Source organism: Glycine soja, chromosome 4 (assembly GCF_004193775.1).
Source record: "Glycine soja cultivar W05 chromosome 4, ASM419377v2, whole genome shotgun sequence".
In the NCBI taxonomy this organism is placed as follows: domain Eukaryota; kingdom Viridiplantae; phylum Streptophyta; class Magnoliopsida; order Fabales; family Fabaceae; genus Glycine; species Glycine soja.
The window spans coordinates 1,217,318-1,238,628 of NC_041005.1; the positions used below are offsets into that span (position 1 = coordinate 1,217,318).

Below are 21,311 nucleotides of genomic sequence, written 5' to 3' on the forward strand. Positions count from 1 at the left end.
GAAAAGGAAAATGAGAAACACCATTTGTTTGAGATTGAAATAAGGAGAGAAGTAACAATATACGTGAGACCCCATAAAAAATATCTCCTGCTATAAGATGTTAAATTAGATTGTGCACAATGAGTGTTCATGACTCATTCATCCCACTTTTGATAAGTCGCTCCCCATTTTGTTTGCATCTCCATCTTCTATCACATCATTTATATATTTTTTTTAAATTAATATAATAATGATTTAATGTTAAATAAAAATCAAATTTGCACAACCGTACTGGGCAGTGGAGCATTCATGTTCACAATTCTAAATATATAGAGGCACTAAACTTGATAATGATATTAATTAATTAATCTTTAATTATGAAATAAATCGTATTAGAAATGAAATAATTACTTTATCTATGAAATAAACTTGATAGGAGGAGGTTCCATGACATTAGTGGTACCTATGTGGAATGCAATATAAGTGAAGTGTTAACATTTTCTGCTTACAAGTGAAGTGTTAACATGTTCTTTGTGATATAAAACAAATTACATAGTCATGTATATCTTCAAATTACATAGTCATGTATATCTTCAATGACTCCACATCTTTTAAATCATGTAAACTTTCCCGGAAAACTCCCAAGATATATATCCTATGTGGAAAACTTTATTTCTGTCTGTACCCTCTTTGGCTGCCTTCCCAGTTGATCTTCAAGCGATCTTTCATCTCCATTCCTCTTTCTTCCTTTACTCTTAGATGGATCTTCCTTCTCATCAATGAGTGTAAGAAATCTTTGAAAACGACCAGAAATTGAGCTAGCACTAGAAGCAGGTTCAGAAGGAGGAGATTGCCATAACTGGAACATAAGCTGCATAAAATGCAAAACAAGAGCAATAAAGCAAGCTATCCCGCAAATGAGAAAGAGACCCCAGAAGCTTTTAAGCTGAAGACGATCTGAATCAATTTCAGCATTCTCTAAACTACAAGAGCTTCGTGTCATCCACTTATCATGAATCCGCTGTAGATCACCAGTTTCAGAAAGCTGTAGAATGGCAGTTGACATGTCTACAGCCAAAGGAGAGTCCCTAGGGAATGCCTAGCATGGCAAACAAAACGAGAATTATTAATTTTGATAACACAAACACCTTATGATGAGTTAGTCAGATGCATATATATTAAAAAAACTCCATATCTTTAAGCAACTTGAATGGGTAAGGAAGAAAAGAAAATCAAGGGAAAATGCAGCTGATATGATTGATTCAATTTTTTCAATTAAAGATATTTGAAAGACAATCTAATCACCTAATATCCATCTTAACATAATTAAAACAAAATGAGTCTTCTGTTGTGAAAAACATTATTGAATAGATTAAATAATGAGTTGGCCTCAGCCACAGGCATATATAAGCATATTAAAGAGAACAACGATGGTGAAAAGAAAAGGCAATTAACTGAGGATGAAGATTTAAGTTCAATCTTGGCCAACCAAATTTTGATTCACTCTTCACATAAAAACTTTCGAAAGACACGCAATAACCACAGTTGTGACAGGGCATTCAAATATCCTTTTTTGATTCCACTGATTATCGATCTAAAAGATAGAGAACTAGAGATACTCACAAAACCCCAGCCACTTCTGGTGAACTCCTGACCTACAATCCTGAATGTGCACTGGCTTGATAAGAAGATTTCGACATAGGGTCGTTCATCAACAATAGCAGCAACTCCTCCTCTTTTAGGACCAAGCTGGAGTGCCTTAGCATATTCTTCTGGAGATCCAAGTGGAATAAGCCTAGATTTGGCTATTCCTAAATCTTGAATCAAGTAATGTTCTGCAAATGAACCCACTGGGAACCCTATAGGTTCGTCACTAGCTTTTAAGCTCTCTATTCCACTGATAGGAGAATATAACTGCTGCACTGTGAGTATGGATGTTAAACTTGCAGTGTAGCTGGAAGTGAGGATCAAAACCACAAATAACCATATGAGCATCACCAACCGACCAAGAGAACTCATGGTATTCTCTCCTGCAGAAGCAATGAAAAAAATAAAAAACCAATAAACTAGCTTCATTGTGTCCTTCCACCAAACAAAAAATAACTGAAGTATCACTTACTGTGGGAAAAAAACAGAGTTGATAGGCTAAACCTGCAGGCATGGTTAAAATAGATGGATCAGACACAATTGATTGCGGAGAATCATGTCATGCAACTGCTCCACACAAAAGTAAATGCCATAGTTTTAATTCTAAAATGCTTTTTCCATCCTATTGATAAGCATAATGGCATGAAAATCCAGTATATATGATGCTAACAAACAGACAGGTGCTGCCAATGTTGTTTTCCATGGACCAAGCAAAGCTACTTTTAGTTGTAGTTTTCGTTTATAGCTTGAATATGTAAAAGGTATGCAACTATTATGCTATGTACAACAGTAAGATAATGAAATAAATAACTGACCACAACATGGTTATAATTTGCTGCCTAGGTGGACCCCTGAACTCATCATTTATCCTGTGTTCCAGAATCCATACAACTATCCCAATGAAAAGGAATAAACAACCAGTCACAATCCACATAAGAGGAGTAAATGGCTGCAAGAAAGACCAACCACCAGAATTGATTTTCTTGAAAGGGGCCACCACAACAAGTCCAGACGCAGCATATGGCTGTGTAAAATCTACAATCCTTGTCCGGTTTGTGACAATAGCAATGTCACCAATGGCGCCATCAAAGTACTGCACCAAGGAAATGAATGAATTAACCAATTGAATAAAATAACAATGCCAGAAAATGTTAGCATACATAAAGGATCAGATTCATGAGGCATTATTTACACCAGTTGTGATTAAGTTGACAAGTTGTGTGTAGCTTGGATTTTTGTGGCCGTCTCCAAATGGGACGAAACGGTAAGGAACAGCATAAGGCAACAAGTTTACTGCTGCTGTGAATACATCAACACAGAAACCTTTAAACATCTCTGTTCCCTGCACCGGTGCCACAAATTCACGGTAACTGACTCGGATAGGCACACCAATTCTCAATTGTCTACCATTGTTTGGGAAGACCCACCCACGAGGTTTAGATAATGTTTCTCCAGGCCATATCACACTGTATAGCTTCTGATTTGCACTTGATCTATTAGGTGGCTTTGCATAGAATATCTCAGGAGATACAATTGACAGACCAGAATAGTTGGACCAGTAACCAACCCTCCTAAGGCCATTTCCAACCACATTAAGGACGTCATAGGCAGGATGAACAAGAGACCGGTCTGGTTCAAATTTCATTTGACCTGATAATCCAACAAAGTCACTCTGCAATATGTTCTTCAACAGAAGAGTTCCATTGTCAAAAATGCTCATTGCATCAAGGTTAAGATCACCTCCCTTATCACCACCTAAACTTGTGTAATTGGTACACGAAACAATCCCACCCTGACTGAAAAAAGCATCAATAGCCCGTGCAACTAGCCAAACAGAATCATAAGCATAGAGGCCATAAGAATGTAACCCCAAAGAGCCACCAGTTAACTTCTTCCACCTAGAGAGAAATGCCCTTTTTCTATCCGAATCAGGTGTATGCTGGCGCAAAACAAGCACTCCTTGGAGAACATCCATTGTCTCTGAAGGGAGAGAAGAGGAATCCAGAAAAGAAGAGAGCCAGTCTGTGACTATCCACACATAGCCATTGTCTGTCATCCCAAGATAACGCGCCAAATTGAAAATCATAAATCCAGAATCAGTTTGTGCATGGAGAACAATGACCCGAGATTGCATCAGTGCCACTTTCACAAGTAAACTTGTAATTTCACCCCGGTCAACTTTGGTTCCTGATTTAATTCCTTCTTTGAAGGAGATTCTACAACGCCTTGAAGCTAGTTCATCATCCAATGCGGCCACGCCATTTCGCCCATAATCATCATCCACATATATGGCAATCACCTCCTTCCAACCATAATAATCAATAATTTCAGCAACTGCCTTCATTTGGTACAAATCACTCTGTGTTGTCCTCACAAAGAAAGGGAACTGCAGCGATGAAAGGGTGGGGTCTGTAGCCGCAAATGACACTAAAGGAACCCGGAGTTCATTTGCAACATGGGATATTATGTGGGCAGTCACAGAAGATTGTGGCCCTATTATAGCAATCACATCAGTCTCCATGAACCGCAAAGCTGCAATCAATACAACATACTTATTTATCACCTAATTTAAGCGACACAAACAAATAATTATATATAAAATTAAAGGACAAAGGTGTTTTTGGTACTTTTCTTCAAATCAGAATTAGAGTAATCTGCATTAAATTGAAGAATAGAATAGAAAAGATTACCTTGAACCATGCCTACGAAACCACTGTGATTGGAATTTTGCATAGAGAGAACAAGTTGAGTTCCATGTAGAATGGTTTTGTCGGCGTTTACATCTTTGACGGCTTCCTCCAATGTAATTTTAGCGACTTTCCCAAGAACAGAATCCATGCTGAAGATTGCTCCAATGTGCACAAAGGCGGGTCTTGAGGATGACAAATTTGCAGCCGCCACAAAAGGAGTTACTGATGATACTCCCAAACACGACACCACCCAACAAACAACCCAGAACAAATTCATCTTAACCAACAACGAATTTGCCTCTAATTTTTTAACCACCCACTCATTGCACCCGATTCCAACGGTAACCTTGTACAAACCGATCAAAGGAAAGAATTTCAAAATCTAAAATATGTTTCTCCCTTAGTCAGAGCAGCGAACCCATGTCGAAAGGATTATGGAAAACTGCAACACGCAGGATGCAAGGTGGTCATTAAGCGAAGCACAGAAGAAATACTTAGTAAAATAGTAGTACTAGATTTAGAAATTGGATACGAGGTGGAAAAGAAAACATAAGAGGTGAATGTCGGCTTGTCTATGGTGGTGGACTAATACTGTGTTGGGAATGTAAAAAAATGTTGCTAGTGGGAAATTGTGAATAATTAATTAATAATAAAGCGCTGTGTGTGGTGTCCCAGAACACAGCACATGAAGCTGAAGCTTCCTAGATTCTCCTTAATAAATCTCCAATTTAAACCGTGCTATTGGCCCGCCAAACCATCAAGATTTTGTTCACTGAGACGCCTTATTCATTCATGCTGTATCAATTTTGTTAACAGATATGTTTCTTAATTAAATATATTAACTCATAACTCCTTTTCGGTCCTATGTATTTTAATTTCAATTCATTTTTAACTTTATTATTTGTCAAATGAAATCATAGGATGATATGATTAGTCCAAAAAAGACATGATGATAACCTTTTTTTTTATAACGGGATTGTTAGTTACTCATTGGTTTACTTTTATGGTTCTTGTTAATTAGCGCTTTTAGATATTAGTTAAGAAATTAAAAGAAAAAAAATATTAAATGCATAAATCATAAAAAATATGAACATTGTAATTTTTTATCTTCCGTATTTCAACTTTAAGTTCATTAACTAGTATTTTTAAGATATTAATTAACATTTTTCTTATTTAAAGGATATTGTTAACCAAGCTTCTTAAAACATTTATCAAGAAATTAAAAAAATATATTTATTATAAAAATCATATGAAAACGTAAGAAAAAAAACATAAATAATACAATTTTGCACATCTCGGTAAAAAAATTCTTTTAATTTCTTAACCAATTTTTGAAGAGACACAAGATAGGTTTCTTTCTTTCTTGTACTACACCCTTTTTTTTATTTTATCCAAAATACACCTACTAGGAAAAGTATTTTAAACTACACTTGTTTTGAGTTTGTAGGGATTGGAGATCTCGACTTCTCTATGGTCTTGTTTTTTCTTTTAATTTAAAATAAAAATTTATTTTTTTATTTGTTTAAAATTTTTATTTAAAAAAATAATTTCCTTACTTTTTTAAAATATTATTTTTACATTAAAAAATAAATAAAATTTTAATATTATTATTTTATTTTTTAAATAATGAGAATATTTTTTGTTTAATTATTTGTTAATACTCTTAAAATAAATAAATAAAAAGACAAAATGATTAAAAAAATAGATTGATTAAAAACTCATGAATGTCATCAAGCAAGTTGTCCCTCCAGGGGTTTTTCTTATGTAATTCACGAATTACATGCTGTCAGAGACCATTGTTCTTTGACGACAGTTATGCAAAATATTCAAAAAAATTAATTAAATATCAAATAATAGAGTTGAAAAATAACGAACATGTTAAAGGTGTTAACAAAATTCAATCACTAAAAACGTTTTTGTCTAATATAAATTTTAACTTTTTTTAACAAACCAGTAATTCAATTATTGAAAAAAAAAACATATCCACTACATAACATTTTTTAAACTATGATTAATTTCGTCATTTTCATATTTCAATTGTTATTGTTAATATATTCTGTTACTTTTGTTTTGTTATGTTTCATTTATTATGCTTGTCTTTCTAATGGTTAGTATTTTTTATTAGTTGAGTGTTTTAATTTCTTCATATAATATAATTAAGATGTGATAACTATATATTCATTATGTTTTTAATCAATCTATTTTTTTAATCATTTTATATATTTTTTTAATTTATTTTAAAACTGTTAATAAATAATTAAACAAAAAATATTCTCATTATTTAAAAAAATAAAATAATAATATTAAATTTTTTAATTATTTTTATAATGTGAAAATAATATTTATAAAAACAAGTGAATTAATTTTAAAAAAATTAAAAAAGGGACCAAAGAGAAGTCGGGTTCCCTAACCTCGACTTCTCTCTCAAAACAAGTGTAGTTTGAAAAATATTTTTGATGTAGGTGTATTTTGAAAAAAGAAAAAAAAAGAAAAAAGAAGGTATAGTGTAGGAAAAAAATCCACCAGATAACATTTGTCTTATTTAAGTATTACGTGCCAGAATTAATTTTTTTTCCAGTTATTTTGAAGCAATATTTGTTGACGTGCGTACAGGAAAAAGATAAAATTAAGTGGCGGATTAAGATAATTAAATATGACCTTTAGAAATTTCTGTTTTTTACTTTTAATTTGCTTTCCGTGAGCACAATTAAAAAGTTTTATCCTTTTTCCCATGAAACACACCAAGAATAATCTAAAATTTATAATTTTTGAGTCCATAATTTTTTCTATTTTAAAGTATAACATTATTCCTTCTCCTTAATTTTTTTTAATTAAACACTAACATTTTCTAGAATAATTTTCATATCTATATTTTTATATTTGATTTAGATTAACACTGATTACAATGCATAATTAACAATTTGCGCCTAAATCTAAAAGTATGTGATTTGCGGACACTTTTGTAGAATTGTAGCTTTAGCATCATGTTGGGGAAATAAAAGATAGATATGTATTGGAATAAAGATGAAGATTTGTGTGGGGAGCAAAGCAAAGGCACCGTCCTTTCCTCTCTTTTTTTTGGTATAAAAATCGAGATAAAATAGTTACTGTAACAAAAAAATAGAAAAAATGTTATATAAATAATACAACACTTTCATAAAAAGAAAAGAATAAAGCGAAAAATGGTATAAATAACATGAAATAAAATTGCCTGTTGACGGCGTCCAAATAATAAAATCTTCTTTTGTTCATATACAGTATTGGCACAAAATTTTCCTTTTTCTTTTAATATTTTAATCTTCATCGCCATAGCCATTAGCCAGCTTTGATTTGCATTTGCACATAGTTCGATCAATCCGACCACTTTAACTCATCGTAAAAATGCAAAAACTAATCTTCCGTACGTACTTGGACACTCATGGATTTGCAGTTTTACGTTTGTGGCTTGTTTGGTATTCAAGTAAAAGCTGAAAATAATTTTGGCAGATGGAGATAAATTAGTGTACCGATACTGGTGTCAATTTTCTGTGAACTTAATAGGAAAAGAAAAAAAAAATTTAAAATTTGATTCGGAAAGAAAATAAATTTTAAATTTTTGTATCTAGAAAATAACTTTTTCTTTCATTTTCTCTTTTAAAAAATAGAAAAAAAATGTTTTGTTAGTTATGTTTTTTTCCCTCGTTTATTTTCTTTTCTTTTACTTTCTTTCTTACCAAATAACTTTCTTTCTTTCTCATCTCATCTCATTCACATTCACATTCATTTCATTCCTTTAAAACAAACATATCGAAATGAAGACTAGTTGCACTAAGGGGAAGGGGGCGAAGGAAGAGAAAGATGTAAATTCCAAAGGAGAGAAATTAATAATTAACCACATTTTGTGGATAAGGGGGTGACTGCCCCTGTTTCAAGTTTCAACTTCCGTCCCTGCTTACATTTGTATATATATAAAAAATAATTCTGTCAATTTGTATAGAGCATCAGTGTTGAATTTCAAGGGGTACTATTAATTATTAAATCACCCAAAAGTAACATAAGAATAGCGATGCTTGGGAATTGATGGGTCCTCCATTAAGCTGAAGGGTAGCATATCATTTAGATGATGAATTGCATCTCTTCTCAAGTCCAGGTGTGAATGAGTATCAGTGCACACATGACAAATGTGTTCAGCAGGACATATATATTGATGATTGAGTAGTAGCTATAGATATCAAATTCAGGTGTCAATTAATGAGTATCAGTGCACGCTCAGCCTTTTGTCAATATCTCAGTCTTTCATTCATCACTACATAACAACTAAAAAAAGAGAAGATTAAAATACATTTTTAGTCTTTTATATTTATGATTAAATTTAGTTTGATTTAATTTAATTTTTCAAGTGAGTTAAAATGATATTTTCAAGACAAGAATATTTTTAATTTTGAGACACAATTTTTTTTTTTAATAATTTAAGACTTGAAACTTGTCTTAATTATTTAAAAATACTAAGCTGATATGTTTTTTACACTAAACCAACTTGAGTGATCATGGGGAATGAGTGAGTATCCCTTTATGACTTTGATCATAATTCTTCATAACCCACTGTTTCACCACTTTGCACTCCCAATTACTTTCAAACAAAAGTTATAAGGTTGAAGTAAGAAGAGAGGAAGGAGACTTGTATTCGAAATCATCTCAATAAGAACTAACATTAATAGATAAAAAAAACCTTACTTTCAAACACCCAACCCACCAACTAGCATACTAAGTCTACGCCCACTTGCAGGATTGTGACTGTTAATAAGATTTTGTGTCGACAATAATGAGCATCACCATGCTGTCCATGCACATGTGATCACTTGTTGGACGCCCACCATTTTCTTTGATTCCTTTGCTATCTACTTTGTCTTCCATCGTACAAGTTGAGGCCCCTTTTTTATAAGTAACTGTACCATTACTTGAATAACAAACGATTTCTTACAGTTGGCTAACACAATACTACTAGTACAGTAGAATGTGTTCATAAATAATAGCTTAGGCAATCATTTGTTGAAACAAACAATATTCAATTCCGACAATCTCCTTAAATTCTACACAATCCTCACCTCTAGACAAAACATCATATCGCAAAAGGATTAGAAAACTACCCAATCCCAATAGACAGATGATAAATGTTCATTCCTTTGCTAGCAATAGAAAAGTCCTACCCGAGAAATAAAATAACCATACGATGTATCCTTTAATTGGTCAAAAGGGTAAGCACACAAAATCATATCTCAATTCTTACACACGTACGAGCTATATATGTTACGCTAAATTAGAAAACAAGCAACAGAAATTATTTATGCTTTTTGAAACCCTTGTCTTGGACACGTGGACGCAAGGATAATCGAAAAAGCATACCCAATCATTTATGCTTTTTTTATTTTTTTATCTTAGCTTACTCTCACTACCACCCAATCATGTCTAAACGCGTGTACTTTGAGAATCCGAGGCCTTTCCCTAGCCTTTAGCACGTTTAAAAGGACATACTCAGGCTCAACCGTCCATTTCCCTGAACACAAATCCAACGGCTAGGACGCAATCCGCTCTAGGCCATCCATAACACCCAATAAGAACGATCCACGTGGCACAATCCCCATCCAGAACCCCATACGCACCAAATATTTTACCTGGAATCGCCGGTCGCAAAGCAAAACCGTGCATAGTTATTTTTTTTTTCCTCCTACTCTGGGTTTGTTTGTTGGAACAATCGTTTTAGGTTTCCCTGCTTTCCTTCCTTCATCGTCACCATTTCCTATAGACTGTTCCTTTTTTCCCATAAGATTAGTAGTTGCTTTGGAGGTTAGGTGGCTAACTCCTTTGGTTTCTTTTCTTTCTTGGTTTGTGGACGTGGACGCTTCCTTCAACCACAATTTTCGTTCCTATTTCCATCTCTAATGTGAAAATTTTAGCATAATTTAATGTTTTCCATGACCTACTCCCTCCCTCCTTCCTTTACCTGATCCCAATACTGTGTTCTAAGACTTGGTCGTCTTTTTACATCATTATTAGAAGAATATTGGGTTGGATCCAATCATTCCTTGGTACCTTCTATTTTCAATACCCAATTCAGTTAGAATTCTCATACCTACAGGATCCAAACATTTCACTTGAGACCCACCATACATTTACTTTACTGGGACCCTAATAACTGTTCAGTTCATGATCTACTGTGAAATACACTACTACACATAATTGTGGAAAAAAGTTTCTCTTTTCGGTTGTGGGTTTTTATATGTACGATTTGGGAGCGACTATGCCTGTGGGAATGGATTTTCCTCCTCCGTTTACTATGTTAGAGGCCAAAGACAGTGCATTTGTGGTGGATGATCAGAAATCAGGGGATTTGAATGATATAAAACCGATGACTAAGGGTAAGCCTCCACGCCATGCTTCGACTTTGAGGCACAGCATTAGCAACACCAGATTGCTGGCCATATCAGATTTGGTAAGTTTGTCATCTTCATCAGCTATGTCTTTGTTAATCTTTTGTTGCTATGTTTTGACAATTTGGTTTAAAAAGCTTCTTGATATCACTGTCTTTTGTTGCTAGCTACTATTTTCAGTTGGTCTTTTATCTCCTTTCTCTGTTGGCTTATAATTTTTGTAATTTTCTTGTAATGCTTTTGTCAATATTTATGATTCATCTTGCAGAACTAATATAAACTTTACATGATGTGAAGATTTGATATTATTTCCAACTGCTTCTGAAATTTCAGTTCAATTTTAGCACACATGTATAATTCTTCTGGTCCTTTTGTCATAGTAACTTGGAAAGCTTTGATTATCTAATTTTGTTTGTTTCTCTCCCCTTTTTTAAGAGTTTGGATGTGGGGGTTACTGGGAGCAAGTCATCTTCTGAAGAAAACACGGAGTTTCTACCAATACTTCGGTCAGGAAGCTGTGCTGAAAGAGGACCTAAACAATATATGGAAGACGAACACATATGTATAGATAATCTTATTCAGCATATAGGTCCTGCTTCAACTATTCCTTTACCTGGAGCTTTTTATGGGGTTTGTATATATTTTGTTTTTGTTTTACCTGACTTTTTAGTTTACATACATTGCTATGACGATAAAGTTTGATTTTTCCATTAATACATGGCTTACAAGTTACTTGGATACATTTGTTCTTGCCCTCCTCAGGAATTAGGATCATATGCTTAATCAGAAAGTTTGTGTTCTATAACCACTGTTTTGAATCCAACCTTTCTTGGCTCCTGTAATACTCATGAAATGTATTATATCTGATGTTTGATATCCATTAAAATTTGGCACAGCTGAAAATTAGTTCAAACTAGTTATATAGATTAGAGTGCAAATAATTTAATTTTTTGCTGGGAGATACTGTTATATTCCGTTTATTTTGTTGCTCGTCTGGGGTGTTTCAGACTCAATTTTTTTGTTTGCATGTTAAGTTCAACAATTGATTAACTTCTACTCATTGTTCAGGTGTTTGATGGCCATGGGGGTACAGATGCAGCTTTGTTCATAAGAAATAACATCCTCAGATTCATAGTTGAGGACTCCCATTTTCCAACTTGCGTGGGGGAGGCAATTACAAGTGCGTTTGTAAAAGCTGATTATGCATTTGCAGATTCTAGTTCGCTTGATATCTCATCTGGCACCACTGCTTTAACTGCTCTTGTATTCGGAAGGTAATCAACTTCCATTATGATTATATTAATTTCCATGATTCAGTATCAACTACACTAATTATGGCAAGTATTAGTTGCCTTCCTAGCATATTTGGTTTTTCGATCCTAAAATTTATAAATGGAAGTTGGTACGTTAGTACATAGCCCCCTAGCAGCATTCAGCAACATTGTATTGTAGTGGCTTTTACTTGTTTAATCATAATTTATATGGAAAAAAAATTCTAGGATCTTACTTTTTTTAAAGTGAGTAATTCACTTTAAAGGATAAAGTTAGTAGTCTTCATCATTATTGCGTACATATACATAGTAAATCATAAATGTTTTAAAACTTAGATATCAAACTTTGATTTTTTCATCAATGTCTGAGATTACTTACTTTATCCTTATTACTATTAAGGAACCAAATCCAAAATTTTAAGAAACAGTCGAAGTGATTTTTTTCCCTCTTCGTAGATGAAAGACAAAAAGTTAGTGGAAGAAACTTATGAGTTATCAACATACATTTATATTATCCCATGAGGAGACTGCAAATGCACCTAGTTGCATGATTTCTTTTTTTATTGGCTATCTTTCTCAATTTGCGAAATTTCATTGTTGACAGGACCATGATAGTTGCCAATGCTGGGGATTGTAGAGCTGTACTGGGGAGGCGTGGTAGAGCAATTGAGATGTCAAAAGACCAGAAACCAAATTGCATTTCAGAAAGGCTAAGGATTGAGAAACTTGGCGGGGTGGTATATGATGGATACTTGAATGGCCAGTTATCTGTTTCCCGTGCCTTAGGAGACTGGCACATGAAGGGTCACAAGGGTTCTGCCTACCCCTTGAGTGCTGAGCCAGAGCTGCAGGAAATCAACCTGACTGAGGATGATGAGTTCTTGATTATGGGCTGCGACGGCCTATGGGATGTAATGAGTAACCAATGTGCTGTAACCATGGCAAGGAAAGAATTGATGATACATAATGATCCTCAAAGGTGTTCAAGAGAGTTGGTCAGAGAGGCTCTTAAGCGTAACTCGTGTGATAATTTGACAGTTATCGTGATATGTTTCTCCCCAGATCCTCCTCCTAGGATAGAGACACCTCCTTCTCGAGTCAGGAGGAGTATATCGGCAGAAGGCCTCAATTTACTTAAGGGTGTATTGGACTGTTAGTGTTAGCTCGTGATGATTATATTTAGAGGTTTAGAAAGGATGGATATTGTTATTGTTGTGTGTATAAAATTATTATCGATTATTGATGTCGAGGTTGTTGGAGGATCCTCGCCCTCCACTGCTCTCCCATACATTTCAAGCTTATTTTATTTGTTCACCTTTGACCTTCCTAACATTACTTAGAACTGTTTTGTTGTACATAGCAGATCGTTAGTTTCTTCACTTTCATGAATTATATCCAATAGTTGCGATTCCTTTCCTCCCAAGAACGGTATAATACAAGTGAGAAACACGCGATAGGTGGGCATAATGCTTTCCACTTGTCTATTTTCTTTTCCTTTATTCTCTTCACATAAGGAATAAAGGTGGTGGTGGTGGTAACATCGTTGAAGGCTTTTGCCCCAGTAAGCGGTGATAGGTATACTCCGACAGTGAACATCATGGATCAGAACACCAGAGATCAGATTAACACACCCAGAATAACTTTCAAATCTTAGAGAGTAATTCGGAAATTAGCAGTTTAATAGTAATGTGTTGATCTCGGATATGGATGAAACATTTTCGCAAATCGCAATATGCCAAGCAATATCCAATTTATAGTCAAGATCAAAGTTATAGAAGGCTATGGGTAATATTCAACATCAGACAAATAAGCTGGCCATCTCCAACTGTGGTTAAAAATGAGAACTTATTATGAATTTTAATCATTGAAACTGAATTATTTTTTATATAAGAACCGACTCTATAACATTAAAAAATTATTTGGCATTACAGAACCAGCAAAAAAAAAAAAAAACATTAAGATGTGGAGTCCATTGTAGGAGTTATTTTAAGACTGAGTTTCTACCATTAAGTTCTATATAGCGTAAGGTCCACTAAAAATAAGTTAAAGAATCCCTAGATGAATTCTCCATTGGTCAGGTATCTTGTCTATGTATCTATTACTTAACGGTAGACGTAATATGTCTCTGAATTACTAGGTATAACTAAGTATTTTATAAAATACAAAAAAAAAAAAAAAAAAATTTTAGAGCGCTGGGCACAAACCCTTAATAATTACGTGATTAGAGTCCGATCCACCATATTGCTGAAAGAGTCTTCTTTTTGTAATGGGAAAAAAGATCATTCCAACACTATCAATTTTGGGATCCATTCTGTCAATAATTAATTGCCCAAAAAGCTGATATTTTCAGCCACCCTAACATCCATGGTTTTAGAGCTCTCCATCATGTCCATCCTCATCAACCTCTGCTGCATATGATACACTGCATAAATATAGCCATTTCTAGTCATCTCCATATACTACGAATTTAATGTAAATGAATTTTGAGACTTCGGAAGAATAAATGAAAATTCTAAGATTTAAAGCTAATATTGGGAGTATAAAAAACATCATTTCTTTTATTATAATCCGAAATTCAATAATAATACGTTCACCATCAGTAACAACCTTGTTTACATTAACAATTAAAGTGTAGCACATATTCAGCTCTCAAAGGGAGTTTAACTTTTAAAATAAGAGGATAGGACACTACAATTTAAGCCATAGTTATCAATCACAGATAGCAGCATGTAATGGCTAACTGTGAAAATGCTATAGCGGGATGACCGCTATTTTAAACATTATAATTGAAACTAAATAATTTATACTGAATTAAACAAAACAAAAAACCCAAAATTAAAGAAATTCATGATAAATAATAAGTCACAGTTTACACACACAATCACCATCAATCTAGGAGCAATAAGGACATTATAATGAAGTCAGAAAATGGAAGACAACGGTGAAATTAACAGAAAAAGAACATACCAAATTGGATAAAAAAATTAGCATAATGTGAACGAGGTGGGAAGTCTAAAGGAAGAATGGAACATAGGATAAAAAATAGTCCAACAATGTGTGAAGGAATAGAGGTCAAAACAGATAATTTTTTGTGAAATATTTCACCCAAGAAAAACCCAAACAATGATGTTCCAGGGGTGGTAAAAATGGATTTTTAGGTCTATATAACAGTAGTGAAAACCGCTTGGCTATTTGAATCCAATAGTGGTCTGGGCTGCTCCGCTCCACCATCCAGCTATAGCAGCCGTTGACAACTATGATTTAAGCATTTCTTAGAGGATGAAAGTGTATTTTATTTTACTCTTTGAAAATTGATTTTAATGTCCAATGGCAGGTGGGTGTAGTGTATCTTTACGGACTATATGTAACATTTCAGATCCTTGGAAGAGGCATATGTGTTTATTTCACTATACACAATAACAATGTCACTTGCGAAATGGATGTAGGGAAATTCTCGGGAGAGTAGCAACAGCTTTGTAAAGCATGTGCGAAACTGTCCTACATGCAGGTCCTCTATGATACACTCAAACTCATTCCAAAATACTAGGAGGATAGGCCAGAAGGAAGGTCACTTCAGTAAATGCTAAAAGCATGTTAGAATGTTCATAATCAATAAACGATGATATTATCTTTAGAACATAAAACCTGATTGGACACCCAAATAATGATTTTAGAACATAAATTCAACAAATATGTCTCGGCTTATCAAGCAGACCAATAAGTTAATATTAAATTCCTACAATTATCATTGAAGTTACCTCATTTGACTGCAATGTTTGCTCAAATCTTGACAAAGAACTTTGCTCACACCTCCCACTTTTACAGATCCTTTTTTGATCAATTCAGCCAACTGCAAGATTGGCATCATTTGAAAAAAAAATAAAATCATAGCCAAATAATGCAAATGAACATATATACATTAAATGCTGAAAAATCAGAAAAATCACCTCATCCTCTGTTTCTTCAAGTAACCTGGTCATAGTGCATAGATGGTTAGTGCACAAATGCAGTACTCACTTGTTGCAAAAGATAAAGGCAAAGCTTTGATGCCATAAGTATCCCTGTTAAAAAATATAATTAGAGTAAAGGCATAAAACTAGTGCCTCTTACCTTCCACAATAAGAAGATATATCTTTTGAATATGCCCGAGCTTCTTGCTTATCTGTCAATAGAAGAATTTAGAATAGAGTATTTGTTAAGAAAACTAGGATGAGAATTAAAAAAAAAACTAAATTTTTATTTGCTAAAGAATTAAAAAAAGAGAAGCAGATAACTAAAATGATAAACACAAGAATAACCATCACAATGCAACAAACTGAAATATTTGACAGGTTAGTTTGATATAGTAAGATGCCGACAATAGTCATCAAAGAACGCATGCCACATCATGAAATAAGGACTTCAAAACAAGACATGTGTATCCTAGGTGACAAATTTATAAATTTAATATGCAAACATATCAGAAAACGTGACTCTAAAAATACTTGATTAATCCAATTAAATTGCAGTTATCTTTCCAGTTATTCAAGACAAGCACATGAAATATATATTCTTATCCTGTATGTGTAAATTTTTGTATTAGTTACAATTTAACACTCTTATTCTTTCTTCCACAACAAGAAAAGTAATGGTTAATCTCTTATCATTTTTAATTGTTCAACATATCAGTACAATGCTGGGTAACATAAAGCCCACATATTCTAGAACGGACAGGTGTAGGATTAAAATATAGTTTAAACGTTTTCTTAAATCTTAACTATGCTTCTTAGCTGTTTTCCATGAAAACTCTAATATGTTTTTTCGTATGTTTGAAAAACCCATCTAGAAATGTATGGGCAGGTCAGAAAACATAAGGAGAAATTGCATGAAGTCAAGTGTGCTAAATCTATACTGGATGAAATAAAGTGCGTACTTGTTGTGAGGTTATCCCAGCTATCCACTTTGAACCATTCATAGGTATTTGTATCTATCTGCAAAAACAGATGGAAACAGAATGGCACCCACTCTGGAATATCTAAATATGCAGCAGAAGCAAAGGGGCAAAGAAGTGGTAGTAGATAAAGAAGTATGATGCATTTATAACTAAAATACCATACAGAAATGTAAACAGTAACACAACAAATAGCTACAATTTTAGAAACTGGAACAGTGAAGAAGAACAAATGTAAAGTAAATAACTAAGCACCTTGAGTGTATAATCTTGCATCTTTTCGCAAAGGCCATCAAGAAGTTCAACGACTCTTAGTTCGCTAACCCTGTATATTGTACAAAAACAGTTTCACAGTTACAGTCATAAGATGTTAGTAACTAAGTAGAACAAATACATTTATCTTCCAGAGATCAACATACAGAGATGTAATTATAACTGTTTTGAAGAAATCAGAAGACCAAATGTTTCAGTGTCAGATGTGAGATTGAATTCTGAAAATGAAAAAGTAGAGGATTCAGTTGCCAACAACTCCCTACCATTTCAACAATTTTCAATGTTAATTTTCTAATAAAAAATTGTGAGTGGACTTTGATCTAACACCGTCCAATTGAAGGGAACATAGTATCTTCCCATTCGATTACATAATTTTGAATGCATATCCAAGTGATTCCGTGGCCTCTCCTGCGGAAGAAACGCAATGTGTAACAATGGATCGTAAATGAAGCATAATGGATCTATTAGTTTAGGACTTTGGCATCAGATAGCACTAACATTCCCACCACACACATACAAAATTCAATAACAGATAAACGGCCTCTCTCCACTTCTCCGCGTATTAATACATTTTTAATTTTATTTTTTTACGGTAAAGAAATACATTTTTTTAATTAGAATAACTCTATATTTTCTTACAACTTTATACTTCCTATTATTTTTCTTATCCTTTTTAATAGTACAATAGTTATAGAGTAATTATTGCTTTTCAAGATATTAAATGTGTTTATTTTTATTTAATATTTTTTTAATAAAATAATAAGAAAAATTGTAGGAAGAATATATATATATATATATATATATATATATATATATATATATATATATATATATAAATGGATTATTAAATTTTTTTCTTTCTAGATTGATTTCTTAATTTTTAAAAGTTCTAAAATAATCATTTTATTTATTTAATTCGTGATAAATTAGTCCTTTTGAAAAATTATTTATTTTTAATTTTTAGGCACAATTTAATTTTTTTTTAATGATATAAAAATTTGAAATCTATATCTATGTGAAAATGCATCAAAAGTAACATAAATAAGAAAAAATGCATCAAAAGTAAATCTCATTAACAACCGAAAACCTAAAAAAGTCACTTTTTTTTCTTATTTTTCATACAATTTTTATTATATTATATTATTTTTTGTTTTAAACATGAGTTGATTCGTATAGTTTCATATCCATGAATTTAATGGGATAAATTTGACTTCTTCAATAAATAAATAAAAATGTTTAAAATTATGTTCAAAAATAAAAAAAAAATTATCAATTTTTAAACGAGATTAACTTGTCATGAATTAAATAAGAAAATCATTTAAGAATTTATAAAAATCAAGGGATTAAATTATAACCCAAAAATAAGATAAGAGACAATTCTTATATTTTAACCTTTTTTTCATTAACCACAAATATAAGAGACGATCCCGATTCAATTGGGTAAGATAAGTATGGAAAAATCTCTCCGTCCATCCATGCGCTCAGTCATTATTATGAATTAACCAATTGATCTAATAATCAAGCTTCAATATACTGAATAAAAAAAATATAGATATTTTTAACGTATTGATTGAGTATGCTTGGTCCAAAACTCATTTTAATTGGCAACAAATTCACATCATTTCTTCTTTTTTGTGTGTGTATCTGTTAGTTATAATATCAGATATATCCCAAATTGTGGTGGTGTTCTTCGAGATAAATATGGGATTTTGTCTGGGGATTTTAATCTCAAATTGGGTTCACGTAGTATCTTGATGGAAGAACTTTAGGGAATTGTTCACGGACTTAAACTTGCTTGGGCGAGAAGTTTTTGTCGTATTAAGGTACGGTTGGATTCTTAAGTGGTTATTAATCTTTTGGTGAAAGGTTATAGTCGCTTGTCCTTATTATTCTTTGGTTAAGAGTATTCATGATATTTATAATTTTTAAAGGAGTATCATTTAGATGCATGTTTTCCACGAGGCAAACCAAGTTAATGATAAATTAGTTGAGCATGATTCTTTAAGTTAGTTTCATGTTTTTCGATATAGCACTAATTTATTTGTAGTACTCGTAGAGTGGATATAGTTTGTATCTCATTCATATAGATTTCTAGGTTGAACGGATAATGCATTTCACCAAAAAAAAAAAAAGTTTTAACCTAGATTGTGAAGGCAACAAGGATTGTACGTGTAAGATCTAGCCATGTCATATAGGTGTGAAATTTTCATGAAGTTTTATCAAATTAGGTTTTCTTTATAAGTCAAAAAATTATGATGACTGCGTGCCATTTGATAACATGAAATTGTTAGCCATTTCAGAAACAAGTGTAACACTGTTCGTAACGATGAAATAAAAGTAGTTATTTTCAAAATTCATAAAATCAAATTTGCTCCACATTTGAAAGAAAAAAACATATTTAAGCTAATTTTAAATCTCGATATACCATATTAAGTTGAAGATTTTTTTTTTATTAGATTGCATGCAAGGTGATAACTGCAACTAATACCAAAACTGTAGCAAATTGCGTCCTTGAAAATTCTGTTGAGGCCAATTTTTATGCCAATACACCCTAGCCCATATTAGCTAGGTGGATCAATTGGCGCAAGACTTTGACTTCTTGACCATTGTTAATGTTGATGGTAGTTGTTTAGGTAATGCCACTCCATATTGGCCATGTAGTGTGTGGCTATTCAACAATCATGGTCGTATTGGCCACTCCATAAACGTCCATGCAGAACTTTAATCCATCTTCCATGGCTTCTCATGACTCGGAGGGAAGGATATCACGAAGTCCTTTACCTCCCAGACTCTCTGATGGCAATGCCACTCATTAAGGTGGATGCCTCCTCTACCATTAATTTGCTTCCATTCTTCAGGCTATTTGTGATATCTTACACTATGATTGGATAGTCTCCCTAAAGCATATCCTCGGCGAGGGTAACCATTGCATGGACCCCCTTGCCAAAATGGGTTCTCATTCCCCCTTTTTCTTAAATTATTAGAAAAGAAAGAGAACTATGATCTTACATTTGAATCTCCATGTGAGATAAGCAGGGAGAATAAGAATCTGGAGATAGAAAGAGAAAATAAAATGAGAGATGATGATGTAAAAAGCCAACAAGAATTAATCTTATAAAAAGCCAGAGAATATAGTTTTCAATCACACTTTTGAATAATCTTAATAAATTGAGACACATTTAGATTGACTTCAAAATTAGCACACTAAATGATTTTAGTTTCAAGTCTTTTGAATAATCAATTCTCAACCTATTTTCTCATTTCTTTTGGATAATGTTTTCTATCTTAAATTTAGTAGCCTAAAGAAATACAAAATGATTTTAAGAAACCAATAAGCAAATGACTATAAGTTAAAACTTAAAACATATTTTAGAAAACATTATCCACAAAGAAGTAATGATAAACATGAGAAGATTTATAAATGGTTATAAACAATCACGTAAATAAATTTATTATCACATTTTAATTTCAAATCTTAAGATTCAGATTTATAAATTAAATTTTATTATTTATATCGTACTTAAAATTTTCATTTCTATGATGTTGGACTTCATTTTATATTTATACTTCAACAATCCTATTATCCAAAACATTGTGGTTATATAATGAGAAGGCGATCATTTTCAATGCATACCGAATAAAAAAATTCGTTAGAAGTAATAAACAATTATGTTGATGGTCTTACCATGTTGTGCATCAAAAAGAAATGAGAAACGTGAATTACTGCAAAACACATGTTAGCATTTATCGTACAGGTATGAGCGACGTAAATTACCGCCATGTCTAGGATTTTAAGTTAAACAATATATTGTATTCTGAGAAAAAAGTCTGTGACCGGACATAAAACATGACAAATGAAAATGGATTAGTTGATATCGGTAAAAGAAATTTGAATGAGTAGGCTAATAGCTAACCTAATTGAATAAGTTTTTTTTCTTAATTCTTCAAAAAAAAAAAAAGGAAAAGGGAAAAGGTATTGTCTATTCTTCTCCTTGAATGAGTAGGCTAATAGCTAACCTAATTGAATAAGTTTTCTTTTTAATTCTTCAAAAAAAAAAAAAGTGAAAAGGTATTGTCTATTCTTCTCCTTGATGTATTTTTTTCTCTCAGAAAA

The 21,311-nt window shown here is 32.7% G+C and overlaps 3 protein-coding genes across 3 annotated transcripts; 1 reads left to right on the forward strand and 2 right to left on the reverse strand.

The window, feature by feature from the left end:
* Positions 1-408: 408 nt before the first annotated feature.
* LOC114408496 (glutamate receptor 3.3-like) lies at positions 409-4,999 on the reverse strand. Its single transcript, XM_028371561.1, has 6 exons — positions 4,317-4,999; positions 2,819-4,158; positions 2,442-2,719; positions 2,099-2,130; positions 1,603-2,009; positions 409-1,078 (listed from the first exon to the last, which is right to left on the reverse strand). Exons 1-6 carry the CDS (start codon positions 4,591-4,593, stop codon positions 635-637), a joined length of 2,778 nt encoding a protein of 925 aa, XP_028227362.1. The 5' UTR covers positions 4,594-4,999; the 3' UTR covers positions 409-634.
* Positions 5,000-9,998: 4,999 nt separating this feature from the next.
* Positions 9,999-13,349, forward strand: LOC114408497 (probable protein phosphatase 2C 27). Its single transcript, XM_028371562.1, has 4 exons — positions 9,999-10,785; positions 11,159-11,353; positions 11,792-11,997; positions 12,599-13,349. Exons 1-4 carry the CDS (start codon positions 10,573-10,575, stop codon positions 13,149-13,151), a joined length of 1,167 nt encoding a protein of 388 aa, XP_028227363.1. The 5' UTR covers positions 9,999-10,572; the 3' UTR covers positions 13,152-13,349.
* Positions 13,350-13,949: 600 nt separating this feature from the next.
* LOC114408280 lies at positions 13,950-17,381 on the reverse strand (the record flags this gene model as incomplete). The annotated part of the gene is made up of 7 exons (XM_028371321.1): positions 13,950-14,416; positions 15,753-15,844; positions 15,942-15,966; positions 16,105-16,156; positions 16,907-16,964; positions 17,180-17,249; positions 17,344-17,381. Coding segments are annotated over 7 exons (387 nt in total), but the record flags the coding sequence as incomplete, so codon positions are not given.
* Between the last annotated feature and the right edge of the window lie 3,930 nt (positions 17,382-21,311).

Coding starts and splice junctions, on each gene's coding strand:
- LOC114408496 (XM_028371561.1), bottom strand. CDS start 4,593: ATGAATTTGTTCTGGGTTGTTTGTTGGGTGGTGTCGTGTTTGGGAGTA. Junction 4,159..4,316: donor TTTCGTAGGCATGGTTCAAG/GTAATCTTTTCT, acceptor TATTGATTGCAG/CTTTGCGGTTCATGGAGACT. Junction 2,131..2,441: donor CAAATTATAACCATGTTGTG/GTCAGTTATTTA, acceptor CCATGCCTGCAG/GTTTAGCCTATCAACTCTGT.
- LOC114408497 (XM_028371562.1), top strand. CDS start 10,573: ATGTACGATTTGGGAGCGACTATGCCTGTGGGAATGGATTTTCCTCCT. Junction 10,786..11,158: donor TGCTGGCCATATCAGATTTG/GTAAGTTTGTCA, acceptor CCCTTTTTTAAG/AGTTTGGATGTGGGGGTTAC. Junction 11,998..12,598: donor ACTGCTCTTGTATTCGGAAG/GTAATCAACTTC, acceptor CATTGTTGACAG/GACCATGATAGTTGCCAATG.